The sequence below is a fragment of the Callorhinchus milii genome, unplaced genomic scaffold (assembly GCF_018977255.1).
Source record: "Callorhinchus milii isolate IMCB2004 unplaced genomic scaffold, IMCB_Cmil_1.0 Scaffold15, whole genome shotgun sequence".
NCBI lineage: Eukaryota > Metazoa > Chordata > Chondrichthyes > Chimaeriformes > Callorhinchidae > Callorhinchus > Callorhinchus milii.
In genome coordinates, this window is record NW_024704756.1 from 3,257,680 (window position 1) to 3,273,713 (window position 16,034).

At 44.2% G+C, this 16,034-nt stretch overlaps 1 protein-coding gene across 1 annotated transcript; it reads left to right on the top strand.

Annotated features, from left to right (window-relative positions):
* The first annotated feature begins 1,957 nt into the window (after window positions 1-1,957).
* Window positions 1,958-15,751, top strand: LOC103177276 (endothelin receptor type B-like). Its single transcript, XM_007891374.2, has 8 exons — window positions 1,958-2,279; window positions 3,957-4,509; window positions 9,429-9,541; window positions 10,110-10,314; window positions 10,990-11,139; window positions 11,995-12,128; window positions 12,962-13,070; window positions 14,909-15,751. Exons 2-8 carry the CDS (start codon window positions 4,042-4,044, stop codon window positions 15,056-15,058), a joined length of 1,329 nt encoding a protein of 442 aa, XP_007889565.1. The 5' UTR covers window positions 1,958-2,279; window positions 3,957-4,041; the 3' UTR covers window positions 15,059-15,751.
* The last annotated feature ends 283 nt before the right edge of the window (window positions 15,752-16,034 follow it).

A 16,034-nucleotide genomic window follows, 5' to 3' on the forward strand; every position in this document is an offset into this window, starting at 1 on the left:
CTGAAATAACGCCACGCAATCTTTAACATCCACCTGAACAGGCCTCGGTTTAACATCTCATTCGAAGGACGGCATCTCCAACAATGCAGCACACACAGTATTGGAGGGTCAGCTTAGACTATGGATGTTCCAAGTCCCAATGTGAGACTTGAATCTTCTGACTTGGAGGTGAGAGTGCTTCCAGCTGCTTTGACTGGGGCAATTGTAATCCTTTTCATGGGTTGTTCATTTCAGAATCAATGGCATCAATAATTGTTTCCATACAGTTTACACCAGGTTTATGCTAGTCCCACGATACAACAGTTAGCATTGATGTGGTACCTTTCGTATAGACGAACGTCTCACAAAGCATTTAATAGGAACGATATGGAACCCACTGATAATCTTGGGCTAGGGTTCAAGTTTAGGTTCTGATTGGAGCTGTGGCTACGGTCAAAGTTTAAGTTTTTGTTTGAGTTGTGGCTAAGATTAGGATTAGGGTTTAGGGTTTTGTATTCAGTATGTGGCTAGGTCAAAGTCACAGACATTCACGTTGTCTGCAACCAGTGTTCTAGTGGTTACGCTGTTTATCTCGTTGGTTATTAGAACAGTATCCTATTTATTCTCTCATAGTGATTACTGAACAGATCATATCTTTCAGCATCTGCTCTCTCCCCCCCCCATCACTCCTCCCCCAAACAAACTCACTCACAAACCATGCTCATAGATGCATTCTTTAATATACACCATGTTCATAAAGTCCTGTTAACACCTAGCCCCTCCTCCTTCCCACCCTGTTTTTTTCTTTACAATTTTTATTTTCTGTTGCAGGTGAGTTGAGTGTAACAATGTCTGATCCCAGTAACTCCCTCCTCACTCCATCATGGAACATGGTGACGGATCATTATCTGCCATGAAGATGATGGAGCTCACTCACACAGAAACATAGAAACAGGAATAGGCCATTCAGCCCCTCAAGCCTGTTCGATTACAGAAACTCCCTCCTCATCAGCCTTCCCAACTCTTCCCTTCACAAGCTGCAGATCATCCAAAACTCTGCAGCTCGTGTACTCTCGCGCACCAGGCTCCGTGACCCCATCACTCCCACTCTCACCCGACTCCACTGGCTCCCCATCCCGCAGAGGATTGAGTTCAAGATCTTTGTCCTCACCTTTAAGGCCATCCATAGCCTCGCCCCCTCCTACCTCTCTGACCCGCTGACTACCTACCAACCTGCCCGCTCTCTTTGTTCATCAGGCTACGGCCTGCTCCATGTCTCCCACCCGACCTACTATCGGTGACCGGCTTTCAGCCTCTCTGCCCCCGCACTCTGGAACTCCATCCCACGGTCCCTTCACCTCACTTCCTCCCTTGCCTCCTTCAAGGCCGGTCTCAAGACCCTTCTCTTCGACCGGGCCTTTGGTCTCCCTCCCACCTCTCTGCCTTCCCTCACCCCTACACCATCCCTCCCCCATGCTCGGGCCCCAACACCTGACTGTTCAGCCCTCCCGACATGAATGGCGCTCTATAAATGTAATTTTGTTGTTGTTGTTCCACCATTCTATAAGATAATGGCCGATCTGTACCTCAACTCCAATTACCCGCACTTGCCCCGTATCCCTTGATACCCTGACCTAACAAATATACCGATCCTCTGGACTTCTAAAAACTTTAAACAGTTGTACTGAATAGAATGAAGTACTTCTAAATACAATTATCATTCATTCTTCCACATGTTTCACTTGTTGGTCAGTGCAGTGAAAGAAATTGAAAGAAAAAAAAAAACATGAGGGGTGCAGCAGGACTTTGTGAACACCCTGCCGTTTGCTGCGTACGTGCTTTTCAAAACATACTGAGTGCTGAAGAATCGTTTGATTGAAATGTAGGTTGTTCTTTGTAGCTAAGCGATGGAAGGCTGTCTTGAGTGCATTGGCTGGAGGTGTCTGGGCTGAAGCCATCTGCTGTGTAGAGCCGCCCTCTTTGAGACACGCTCTCAGTATTGTGTAGCTATTGGTGCCAGTGCTTTCAGCTCTCAAACACAGAGGGACTGAAGTCTATAAAACATCCTCTGCCTCTCACTGTCCCATCTTAGACACAGCCAAGGGTCAGAGAGAAAAGACGGAAAGGGGAAGGCACTGGGTTCACCCCCTAACCACTATTCCCAGCTTGGTGAGAATTTGGAGCTTAAATCAGAACTTCTGCTGCAACTGTTATGGTGCAAAGTGAAGCTGCTGGAATCTGTGACATAGCAGCAAGTCTTTCCTACTGTGGACTTTCTCGTCTTAAACAGGAATAAAAAGGTAAAGAACTGTTTGTTAACTTATATCTTGAAAAGGAAGGAAGGAAAAAAGGAAAGAGACAGAGACAGAAAGATAAAAAGAAAGACAGATAGAGAAATAATAATGATGATGAGGATATCATAAATCAATTTTTAGTAATACAATAATATTTCTGTCAGGACTTAAAGCAAAAAGTTCAAGGGAACACTAGTTATTTTATCTGATATTGCGAACGTTAGCCAAATACGAGCTGTCAAAGAGAAATATTGAAACCAGCATTAAAAACTTGTGCTGAGGATTAGAATAAAGAGTTGTGTTTGTCAGTCACGCTCATCTGAATTTGTATACTTGGGACATGTGACTTGGAATCTCAGCAAACTTTTCAATCAATCCGATTAGTTGTTTTGTTTGTTATGAAATTCATCTCATGATTGGGTCACGAGTCCAACAAACCATCAAAAATAAATCTGGCAGAATATGGGTCTTAAACTGTTATACTCAATGCATGATTGTCTATGGGACCCTGTTGTGCGCAATTGGCTGCAGCATTTCGCCCACAAAATAACAGTCACTCCTCTTTACAATATATTCTGTGAGGCGCTTTGAGATGACTCAACGATGTGATAAAGCACTATATCAAATGCAAGGATTAATATTATTATTATATATATGTTATTGCAAAGTCCAAGACAGATTGCAGAAGCTGTCATTTCAAACAGTCAGAGATTGTGTCAAATGAGAGGATTGTAATGAAGAGATGACAGAAACCTCATGAAAGGGCATAACTAACCTCTACCACTTAGAAACATGTATAAACCATCAGGAGAGGACAATACATTCAAAGATCTGCCGTTTTGTGCCTCTCAAACTTTTGCTACAGGCAACAATATTTAATAATATAATATGATATAATTCAATATTAATATTTCAATCCTTCGCTCTGTTGTTATGCTAGATACCCTGTAGCACAATCCTGATAACCCTTTTTTAAATAATGACTGATTCTTTCCTTGCCGAGAGCATGACCATTACTTTACATTCTAAACTCTTTATTAAAACGTTATTTAAAAAAGATGAAAGCCCTATCTATACAGTACAGTCAGGGCCAATTTAAGATGGTTTGCATATCAAATTGTGTCTGAAACTACAGGAATGCAGGTCCTCAGGGGCTATGGATATTCATCCTGTATTTGATACAGTGCCTTTCATATTGGGTGAGTGTCCGAAAACGCTTCATAGAATTTACAGCAAAGTGTAGTGACGGTTTATTTTATAGGCAATCAATTGCGACAGCCAATTTGTGTACTGCAAATTGTCCAGCAAACAGCCCTGAAATGAATGGACAACTTTATCGGGGGGATTGTTGGCAGGACAGCGGGAGAGAGAAACTCTTAGTAACGCTGTCCCAAGTTCCCCACCTCAGGATGTGGTTTCAGAAGTTGGATTGCTGCATTCCGTGCTGCACGGTTTTGTACTGATTTTGTACTGCAGCTAATTGTAAACATAAAAAATAATTTGTTAATTCATTGTGGAGTGCTTAGGCTTTTACTGTTATGCACAGCTGGTTGCTTGAACCTCGCTTTAATAACAGTAACAAATAAACGAAACAAATAAGCAAATCATGGTATATCCTTACACAATATTTACATTCGGATTTTGAGGTGACATCTGATTTTGTTTGTGCTTTTGTTCATCTAGTTATTTGCTGGAGAGCATACTTGATCGTTGCCAATTTTTAAGAGAACCGGACGCTGTTGAGATTTTGACCTGTTATCGTTGCCAAATGGCTGGCATGAACACTGTCGTGTTCGTTGCTGTTCTTCTGAGTTATCACGTTCACACAACTCACGAACAAAATGCATCCTCCAAAGATACTTCCACTGGAGACTTTATGACACCGAATCTAAAATCAAACAGAATCCCAACTCCAAATCCAACGAAATCCAAAGTCATGGTGCCTTATGTCGTTGCGTATCAGAATACTGTCATCCCCCCACCTCAACCCCTTGGGCCAGTAGCACCCCCTCCTCCTATGTGTGTCAAGCAGACAGAAATTCGTCATGCCTTCAAATATGTCAACACTGTGGTCTCCTGCATGATCTTTGTGGTGGGAATCATTGGGAACTCTACACTGCTCCGAATAATCTACAAGAACAAATGTATGAGGAATGGACCCAATGTCCTGATTGCCAGCCTTGCCCTGGGAGACCTGCTCTACATCCTCATTGACATCCCAATTAACGTCTATAAGGTATGGCAGATATGGGGCGGTGGGGAAAACAAGCTTTATGGGATGAATGAAAATAGTTGATTGGGGACCTGGTTCAGACTTCATGGAGGAGCGGTGATCAGCTTCTTTGCAGAAAAAGAGGGTTGGGTGAAGCAATATTGAGCAAGGTCCGTTGGGAATAGGGAACCAGACTCTATTGTAGGGTGGGAACAGGTTCTACAGGGGACACAAGAGATGGAGATGGAAAGCCAGGAAGTACAGGGAAACTGAAATCTATTAACGAGTAAAATGAGGTTATAATGGGAAAGCTACAAGCAGCAGATTAATGTTTTTTGTTCTGCTGGGGAACGACACATGCTGAAACCCATCATCATGCTTCAGGGTATCCATACCAAACCGAGAGTTCCATATGTGTACGCCACTGACACATGGAACTGTCCCTGTGTCTGGAATGGAATGCACACTCTCTCCTTGGAGGGAAGCACTCCACTTTCCTAATTCAGGAGGGTATTAGTCACAGATGGGCAAGATCAGGTTTGGGGCAAACCAGACTGTGGATAGATCAATAACAGGCAAATTGTATTCGGAAAGAACTAAGGTCTATGGGATAATGAATTTGGCTCTATAGAAGCAGCAACAATACAAAACAAAATTACATTTGTGGAGCCCCTTTTACGTCGGGATGACATCCCAACAAGGTATAACTAAAGGGATGTTTAAAAAAAGAATTGGACGAGAACATGCAAAGGAAGGGCATTAGAGGATGTTGGGAAAGAAAAGGGAATTTGGATTAGGATGGGTGAGTTCTTGTAGGAGCAGAGAGTCGTGATAAAATGTCCGAATGGCTTCCTACTGTACAGGACATGTCTATGGTTCTAATTGTACATTGAGTAAAAAGCACTAAACTCTACTGCAGGAAGAGCAAGCATCAAGCATTATTGGGAAGGTGAAAGAACACAACAACAATTTGCTTTTATATAACGGCTTTCACATCAGGAGGACATCCCAAGGTGCTGGACAGTGAGGGATTTCCACTGAGCGGCACGTTGGGATCAGAGAGGAAGGGTGGAGAGCAAAGTGGGGGTGGAGGAGGGAAGATGACTGAAGGCACTGCCGAAAAGGAAGGTCTTGAGATGGGCCTTGAAGGATGCAAGGGAGGGGGACAAATGGAGAAAGGGACAAATGGAGAAAGGTATTAGGGGTCTGGGGTGAAGTGTTATTTTTGTGGCTTGGCATAAACAAGAACAGAGATTAGCAACAAAAATGTACGAGATGGGAATGGAAAGAGAACATGCCACAGAGAAACTCAAGCCACAATACCACCAATACAGTATTGGGAAATGCAAACGGATTAGCCCATATGAATTACCAATTGGCCTCAAAACATTATTTATGTGTGCCTGAAATATGTAGAAAAATCCCATCAGTCAAAATACAATGGAACTGAGAGTGTAAACAGCTGAAACAGGTGGTAGAGACATTGGTGAATAAAAGGCATTTATGAATAATAGAAGGACATCACACATGTCACGTAGACTTGTGGGAACTTTGCTCAGAAAGTAGACTGCGTCAGAGGGAATTCCCACAAGGCAAAGTGACGTACTTCTAGATTACTCAAATAAAGAGTCTCGATTCAACTGTCTGGGTTTCAGACTCCAGTATGATGTGAATTTTCACCACATTAGAACATTAGAAGGATTGCACACAAGCAGAACGTGTATGATTAGGGTCTTGCCTTGGGCCAATCCACTGAACCTACTCCTTGAACAAATTATATACTGTCAAGTTATCCTTAACAGACAGACAAATAGTGGACTAAATAGCAAGCAGGGCACTTTGTTATCCTCAAGAGAATAAATGGCTAAGGAATTTGAACTTTGAGACTTCCAACAACAACAACTTACATTTATATAATGTGCCTCAAGTAGGGTAGCATCACGGAGTGCTTCACAGAGTCTGACAATGAGCCAGGGGGAGAGGGAGGTGACCGTAAGCGTGATCAAAAAGGTGGGATTTGAAGGTGGGGATAGAGGGAGCAAGGAGGAGGGATTGAGGGAGAGTTCCAGAGTTTCGGGGTGTAGTGGCTGAAGGCACGGCCACCGATGGTGGAATGGAGGGCAGGAGGGACAAACAGGAGGCTGGAGCAGGCCAAACTGGAGGCAGTGGGTGGTGGTGGGGGGGGGGGGGGGTAAGCAAGTCGGATAGGTAGGAAGGTGCCAGGGAATGAAGTGATTTGAAAACGAGTGAGAGGATTTTGAAGTCGATCCGTTCAGTGATTGGGAGTGAGTGGAGCCTTCCAGTCGAGTGTCTACCTCCACCCACCTCCCCTGACTATAAACCATATAGAAACATTGAAATTTTCCACACAGAAGGGGGTCCTTTGGCTTATCGTGTCTGTGACACTCTTTCCCATTTTCCCAAATTCGATATTTTGTTATTAACATCTTTTTTCAGCTCTCTTCCCCGCATCCTTTGTTGTTTTTGCTGCTCAAATGGTTATCCAATTCCTGTTACATCAACAACAACAACAAAATTACATTTATAGAGCGCCTTTCACATCGGGAAGACATCCCAAAGCGCTGAGAATACTCCTACATATTCCTTTGTCATTTATAAATCATTTGATACTAATTTTCTGCATCTGACATAGGGCCTATAATGCCTCGAAAATATACTCACAACTTGTACACATAATGTAGTGGATTCATAGGTGAATGAGGCTGCCAACTTGCACACGCCAATATCCTACAAACGGCCATGAAATGAATGATCAATTTTACCCGGAGGATTGTTTCACTAGGACCTCAGGAGAAACTCCCTTCTCTTTTCAAACAATGCCACGGGATCTTTTAAGTTTCACCTGAACAGGCAGACGGGAACTTGGTTTGGCATCTAATCTGAAGGATGGCACCTCTGACAATGCAGAAGCGTTGCATTGGAATGCCATCCTGGCGTGTGAGTGCAAAGCCCCGACATAGGGGTGACTTATTGAGGAACGATTATTTATGACAATGGATCACTGTTAAGTATGGGTTGTTATAGCACTTGTATCTCAGCTCAAACACCGGTTCGGGCTACATCTGAATTTAAAGTGAACTTTATTAAACACAACTGGATCTCTCACCAGAAGCTGCTCCTGGGCATAAGATTAGCCATGTTCAGGGTTACGAACATAACAATTATATGTGTTAATGGGATATTGAATTCCGTATGAAGGACTTGGTTCACTGGATATCTGTGTAACAGGAGCACGTGGGAAACAAGCTGCTATTCCGTAAACTTGGAAAAACGAGAAGGGATTTGGTACATTGGAGATAAATGCTTCCATATGCATGCAGTTGGCTGTATTCACTATTCTCCCGTCCTGTTCAATACTGACATCAAACTTTATTGCTGAACATCAAAAGCAATGCTAACAATAAATCTGCATGACAGCGGCATACTGAGCTAATCTCCCATCTACTGTTAAACAGCCAAAGCTGCGCTGAGAGGCTGTTATCTGTTTCACCTGAACCCGGGAAGGACAGAGACACTAAACCAGCACAAAATATAGGCTAACAGTTGCCAAACAGAATAGGAACACACTATTGTTGCAGGAATTCAATAAATGCGTTCCTAAGAACAATTCCCTGCTTGAGTCAGTCAAGCTATTTGAGAAGAGACAAGGATTCTCATTGGAAATGCCAGCATTCTCTCCATCAAACTATACAATGCATTTTATCATTTGACCCCCCACAATGTTAATTATGACCAGCTAGTGACTATCTTCCTTGGGAGTGGAGTAAGCATGGTCTCCTCGGAACTCAGCTGGCTGTACCTGGAGGCTTAGTGACCCTTTGCGATGGTCTGTTCTTGAGCTACAGTACTCCAAATCACTGCTGATGGCAGACCAATTTGCTTGGCTCACCAACAAGACTTGGAGGGTAGATTGATCACTCGGGGCAGGAATTCAGGAATTGTTCCCATTCAACTCCTGTTAATTCTTCAAGTCAAAGTTGTCCATTTTGGACAAGCAGCAGAAAGCTTGCCAAGCAACACTCCCAATGGCAAGCAATGTGGCTTTAGCAGGTTAAGCACTAGTAGTAGCCTAACACACACTCTAGGGTCTCCAAGTCTTGGTTCTTGACAACTTGCACATAATCTCTTCAGAATTAGATAAACAGGGTGCATCCCTCCAGGGAGAGAGTGCACATTCCATTCCAGACACAGGGAATTTTCCATGTCTAGGTAGCAAACATATGTGAAACTCTAGTTTGGATAAGCTTAAGTATAGTGATCGGTTTCTGCATGTGTCAGACACCTGGCTGCTCACCCCCTACCCACCCCCCCAAAAAAAATGAATATCAGCATTTGTAATGTAAGTTTCAGTTAGATTCCTCCTTCTAAATGCAGCATAAACTAATTTGTTTTATCGTCCGCTGCGTATCTGACACATGTGGAAACCAATTGCTGTGCTTAACTCTCCATACCAAACTGAGAGTTCCACTTATGCATGAAAATTTCACTTTTGTCTGGAATTAAATGAACACTCTCTCTCTCTCTCACCAGAGGAATATACCGATTATCTTATCCCAGAGAATTTAGCTGCAGGATGCCAAGAGCCTTAACCATCTGAACACTGCAAAAACTGCCAAGCTTCCAGTTGCTTATCCAACTGGGGCCATCCTACCCGACAGGGCTTTGACTTGCAGGATTAACAGAAGCCAATGTCCATGAATCCAAGGTCCCAGTGACTGGGCTGTTGCTCCAACTTGTGCTCATGTTCCAGGCTGGCTTGTCCATCATCAGCAGTGTCCTGGAGGACCACAGACCTCAATAACTATCACACGCAACACACTGTCAAATGTTGCAAACTTTACTCCATATTCTCATCTGTTATTAGCGTGGGGTTTCTAATATTTTAATGAATTCAACTTTCTTTTTCTGTTTCCTTTAAACAGTTACTGGCTGAAGACTGGCCTTTCGGGGTTGAAGTGTGTAAGATTGTGCCATTCATCCAGAAGGCATCTGTTGGTATCACTGTCCTCAGTCTGTGTGCTCTGAGCATTGACAGGTACCTTTAATTCTATCTGTAATGGATTCAGAAGTTCAAAGGTCTTTTATCCTAATTGTGCTACCAATTCAGCAATGTATTACTGAAATAAATAGCAATCCTGGTGTTGCCATCTTGAGAACGTCATAAGGCGCTATATCAAATGTAAGGTATACTATTATTATTCAATAGCCTCCTACATTCAATGAAGGCCATTGATAATAATAATCCTTGCATTTGATACAGCACCTTATCATTTTGTTGCGAGACATCTCAAAGATCTTCACAGAGTACACTGTGATAATAATAATAATTACATTTGATATAGCGAGTCTCACATCTTCTAGACGTTTCAAAGCTCTTCACAGAATTTACTGTAAAGTGAATTGACTGTATATTTTGTGGGCGAAACAGCAGACAATTGCGCACAGCAGTGTCCCACAAGTGATAATCCTTATATTTGATACAGGCCTAATGTCTCAAAGTATTTCACAGATATTTACTGTCAAGGGTAGTGAGTTGAGCATGTGCACATCACCAAATAAAATGCATTGACATGATGACCTTGTTGCCTTCTCTTGGTTTGCAGATACCGAGCAGTGGCCTCATGGAGCAGAATCCAGGGGATTGGGATTCCTTTGAGGAAAGCAGTAGAGGTGACAGCCATTTGGCTAATCTCAATTGTTTTAGCTGTTCCAGAAGCTGTAGCGTTCAATATGCTCTCAGTGAAATATCGGGGTGAAGAACTGAGAGTGTGTCTGCTTCATCCATCCCAGACATCAGTATTCATGGAAGTAAGTTTCTTAATAATAATAATAGTAATAATTGTTGCATTTGGTACAACATCCTATCACATCGGAAGGACGTCTCAAAGCACTTCACAAAATTTACTGTGAAAAGGAGTGACTGCGTATTTGTAGGTAAATGCAGCAGTACATTTGCTCACAGTCATGTTCCACAAACAGCAATGGAGTGAGTGATCAATTTTATTTGGGAGATTGTTGGCCAGGAAACTTCCTTCTCTTTTCGAATCGCGGCATGGGATCATTAACGGACACTTGAACAGGCAGACGGGAATTCGGTTTAACGTCTCATCTGAAGGACCGACTGTGTCACATTGAATGATACACATTTAAACCTTACAAGCGATCAGGTTTTTAAAATGACTGGGACAAAATGATATTTTCATGAAGTTTGGAAATCACAAACCAATGTTTATTTGATGCAAACATGATCTATTTAATATTTATAAAGGATCCTTGTCCAGTGCTGTGTTAAAGCTTTGTTCTTGTGAGAACAAATTAGGAAATAATATCTTTCCTACAAAATACATAGTTTGGGACATGACATGTACAAGCGACTGCCAGGATGGTGTAAGGTGAACTGGAATGGACCTTGGTCTTCTTTTGTCTAGCAATTCTTTTGTTCTTAAAGCTCGCACTCATGGTTTCAAATCTTTTCTCTTGCAGCACTACAAGAATGTGAAAGATTGGTGGTTGCTTGGGTTTTACTTCTGTCTGCCTCTGGCCTGCACAGCTGTTTTCTACACCCTCATGACGTGTGAGATGCTGAGCAGGAGGAACGGGATGCAGATCGCTCTCAACGATCACATAAAGCAGGTGAGGGGTGAGGAGATCTGCAGTGGTTAGCGCACTCGCCTCGCAAGCGAGAGGACTCAGGCTTGATTCCTGGGCATGGCAAATCCTTAGTCAAGTTTCCTTATTTCACACCTCTGTTCACCTAGCAGTAAGTAGTAACCCGGTTGTTTGTCGATTGATGGATCACTTTCTGGGGGTAACAATCCCCCAAAAATTGGCTACTCAATTGATGACTGATTTGGGACCCTGCTGTGGGCAATTGGCTGCCGCTTTTTGCCCACAACATACAGTAGTTTGAGACGTCTCAGCAACACGATAAGGTGCTAAATCAGGAGAGGCTAGAGAAGCTAGGATTATTCTCCTTAGAGCAGAGAAGGTTGAGAGGATATTTGATAGAAGTTTTCAAAATTATGAGGGGATTTGATAGGATGAACAAGGAGAAACTATTTCCACTGGCGGGTGGGTCGGTAATCCGAGGACACCAATTTAAAATAGCTGTTAAAAGAAACAGAGGGGAGGTGAGGAGAAATTTTTTCACACAACGAGTTGTTTGGATTTGGAATGCATTGCCTAAAAGGCTGGTGGAGGCCGATTCAATAACAACTTTTAAGAGAGAAGTAGGTGAATATTTGGGGAGGACAAGTTTGCAGGGCTATGGGGAGAGATCGGGGGAGTGGGATTGATTTGGATAGCTCTTTTCAAAGAGCCGGCACAGACATGATAGGCCGAATGGCCTCCTTCTGTGCTGTAAAAGTCTATGATTCTATGATATGAAATGCAAAGATTATTATAATTCTTTGCATTTCCTGTGGTACCTTTTACCCACTAATGAACAGCTATGGAGAAATACTTATGTGCATCTTTTCTTTCCCTCAGCGACGTGAGGTGGCAAAAACAGTTTTCTGCCTGGTGGTTATCTTTGCCCTGTGCTGGCTCCCTTTGCATTTAAGTAGGATCTTGAAGAAAACCATTTACGATGAGAAAGATCCAAACAGATGCGAGCTGCTCAGGTGAAACTTGGCGCATTTATGTTAAGGCAACTTGACTCTACAGATGTGTTACCTAGTCATCACTTAATTTTATTTTTTNCCTGACAAAACTGGAAATATCTGGATCGTGAAACTGAAATGAAACATGTGGTGGAATATTACCTGTGAAAGTTATCACATCACGTAGCCCATTTTCCTGATTGCTTGGGTAATAGTTCAAGTTCGTTATCAAATAGTACTCCAGTAGTAACTTGCATTTCTACAGCACCTTTCATGTAAAACAATGTCGCAAAATACTTGGTGTACTCTAGAGCAAGGAAAATAAGCAATAAGAAATAAGAGATTTCTTGCTGATAGTGGGAAGACAGAGATTGATAGCAAGGTGAGGTGGCGCTGGAACTTCACCCATGAAATACAGTCAATCCACTTTACAGGATATCCTGTGAAATGCATTGAGACATCTCAACGACATGATAAGTCGCTATATCAAATGCAAGGATTATTATCATTATCCCTCTTATTCACTCTCTTATTAAGAGAGTTTCAGAGGACAGGGACATGTGGATGAAAACTCGGCCACCAATGGTGGAGTGCAAGGAGTGGCCTATCACAATAGTAATTTGTGTTTATTCTCAACCATTTCAAAGCGGGTAGAAACCAAATGGTAAAAACTCCCTTTACTGCTGCGCATATGCTGATGTTTAGATGTTATCTTAACTTGGCTACAATGGGTAATACTTATTGTGCAACCTAAATTAGTTCTTTTGTAAGCTTCGCAGTGAAATCCTGTGAAGCTTTTTGAAACGTCTCGATGGTGTTATTACTATTAACTCTGTGCTTCTGTCTTCTCTTAGTTTCCTTCTGGTTCTGGACTATATTGGGATTAACATGGCGTCTCTCAACTCGTGCATAAATCCGGTAGCGCTGTACTTTATCAGTCAGAAATTCAAGAACTGTTTCAAGGTAGGAGTTTAACACAGAACTTGGTTACTTTAGCTTTGGCTGCTCTACCTTCAAAAGCAAGTAAAGTCAGGGAAAAGCAAAAAAAGTGAGCTGCACCGTTTCTGATTGACAAAAGACAAGATAAAATGCATGGGGTGAAGTCAATGATTGGGTGAATTTTGCACAGCTCTGAAAGGATTAGGCTAAATGGCTCTGGAACTCCATCCCGGAGTCCCTCTGCCTCGCCCCCTCCCTCACCTCCTTCAAGGCCCGTCTCAAGACCTTCCTTTTCGACCGTGCCTTTGGTCATCTTTCCTCCTCAACCCCTGTGCACTCCATCCCTCTCTGATCCCAACCTGCAGCTCGAGTGCAAACCTCTCATTGTCCAGTGCCTTGGGACAACAACAACAACAAGAAGATTCCTTTTATAGACCGCCTTTCACGTCGGGAGGGCGTCCCAAGGTGCTGGACAGTTGGGTCAGGACCTGAGCAGGGGGGAAGTGGTCAGGGTGAGGGGAGGGAAGGGAGGGAGCGAGGAGGGGGTAGAGAGTCAAGAGGGGAGCTGAAGGCACGGTCAAAGAGAAAGGTCTTGAGACCGACCTTGAAGGAGGAAAGGGAGGAAGCGGCGAAGGCACCGGGGGATGGAGTTCCAGAGCCTCGGGGCTGAGAGGCTGAAGGCCCGGGCACCGATGGTAGGGCGGTTGGGGCGGGGGATGTGGAGCAGACCGGAGTCAGAGGAACGGAGGGTACGGGCAGGTAAGTAGGGGGATAGTAGGTCGGAGAGGTAGGAGGGAACAAGGCCGTGAATGGCCATGTAGGTGAGGATGAGGATCTTGAATTCGATCCTCTGGGGGATGGGGAGCCAGTGGAGGCGAGCGAGGGTGGGAGTGATGTGGTCGCGAAGCCTGGTGCGGGACAGTACACGAGCTGCAGAGTTCCGAATGACCTGCAGCTTGTGGAAGGAGGTGCCGGGAAGGCCGACGAGGAGAGAGTTCCCATAGTCCAGCCTTGAGGTGATAAAGGCATGGACCAGAGTTTCAGCAGCGTGAGGGGTGAGGTAGTGCCGTAGTCTGGCGATGTTCCGGAGGTGATGGAAGGCGGTGCCAGTTGTGGCGCGGATATGAGGAAGAAAGGACAGCTCAGGGTCGAACAGAACGCCGAGGTTCCTGACGGCTTTGAGAGGTGGAGAGTGCAGCCTTGGATGCTGACGCTGTCAGCGCCTGAGGTGCGGAGGCGCTGACGTGAGCCAATCAGGAGGGCCTCAGTTTTGCACACGTTGAGCTGAAGAAAGTTGTCTCTCGTCCAGGACTCGATGTTGGACAGACAGCTGTCAGGACATCGGTGGTCGTGGAGTTGAGGGTAGAGGAGGAAAGGTAGAGTTGGGTGTCATCCGCATACATGTGGAAGTTAACCCCATGTCTGCGGATGATGTCACCGAGGGGGAGCATATAGAAGGTGAAGAGGAGGGGACCGAGGAGAGAGCCCTGAGGGACACCACACGAGACAGTGCGGGGGCTGGAGGAAAAGCCGTTTGTGGAAACAAAATGAAAACGGTGGGAGAGGACGTACTCCTGACGTGAAAGGTGCTCTCTGTATACACGCAATCTTTTGTTGTTGTTGTAAAATGACCTTTTCTTGTGGTGTGCATCTTGCGCTATCTGTGCGTGGTGAGCTTACACAAGTTGTGCTTACGGTCACCTCCCCCCCACCCCCCACCACCCCCTTCTCCCCTTATCTCATTGTCAGACTCCCCCACTGCGAAGCCCTCTGGGACCCTACCCTGCGTGAAGGGCGCTATATAAACACAAGTTGTCGTTGTCGTCGCTTTCCTCTGACGCCCCTTTGTGTGCCCTCCTCAGTCCTGCTTATGCTGCTGGTGCCAGCAACCCGTCCTGGACTTGACACCGACAGACGAGAAAGCGTACGCTGTCAAGTGGAAAGCGAATGGCCACAAACACTGCCTGGATCGGAGCAGCTCACGTTTCAGCAATAAGTACAGCTCGTCCTGAACTACTGTTTTTCTTTTTTAATTTCTGACCCAAACCAAAGCAAGTTAAAACTATAGGAAAACACTCCCGTTGAGAAGTAGACATTCCCTACCTGAACTCACCTCTTTCCATCATATAGCGTGTAAAGTCTCTTACATCAGCTCATTGCAAGGCATGCAGAAGAAGCAACCATCTTCTCCTCTAAGGACCTTGCAGTCCAGTTCCTGACCCTCATCCTTTTGATTCTGGCTCGCTCCACCACTTATTGCCCTATTGAGAGAGAGAAACATCAAGCCAAACCATCAATTAAACAGTTGTTAGTACTTCCAGCCAGACTTGTCGCAATCTGCATTGGCCCAATGTCTGACAAGGAACTGTGAAGATCTCGCTGATTCCAGTGAATGTGTTGAACCATAAGACTATTAAAGCACTGCCAAATTGGCTAAGAACTATGAATAACTTCAGAGACCCTCTGACGCTTGTGCAGCTGTATTTTCTCTCTGTCTAATGTCTTGCTCCCTGACTTTTGCCTTACTTTTTGAACGAATTCCATTCTGAATCAATTTGGCTGCTGTAGGTGTAAAATTTGTAACTTTGTGTTGCATGCACTGACCATTTAACCACTGAGGCCCGCATAGTGTTTTCCGCTCCAAAGGATCTTATGTATTCAGTGAATCCTACATTAAATGCTGCCTGGTTCTTGCATTTTACTTACATTATGCCTTACAAGTCTCCCGGGCAACCCTTCACATTTCATAGCTGTCACTTGGTGACAGCTCTGTCCTTCAATGAGTTATCTCGCTTTCGCTCACTGGAAAATGAATCAAAACAAGCAAAAAAAGCGAACCGCGAAGCACGGAAATAATCAGCAAAGCCCCACAAGCTTGAGAGCGTGATCCTAAAGTGGAAAATAGCGATTTTCGATTCGCTGCCCAATGTGGGATTGTTGCTGGGAATTGGGCGAGGTATTCTGCCACATTCCCCGAGATACGTTAGG

Bases quoted from the DNA above. Each gene is read 5' to 3' on its own strand.
- LOC103177276 (XM_007891374.2), top strand. From the start codon at position 4,042: ATGGCTGGCATGAACACTGTCGTGTTCGTTGCTGTTCTTCTGAGTTAT. The intron at 4,510-9,428 runs GTATGGCAGATA...TCCTTTAAACAG, and splicing joins TCCCAATTAACGTCTATAAG to TTACTGGCTGAAGACTGGCC. The intron at 9,542-10,109 runs GTACCTTTAATT...CTTGGTTTGCAG, and splicing joins TGTGCTCTGAGCATTGACAG to ATACCGAGCAGTGGCCTCAT.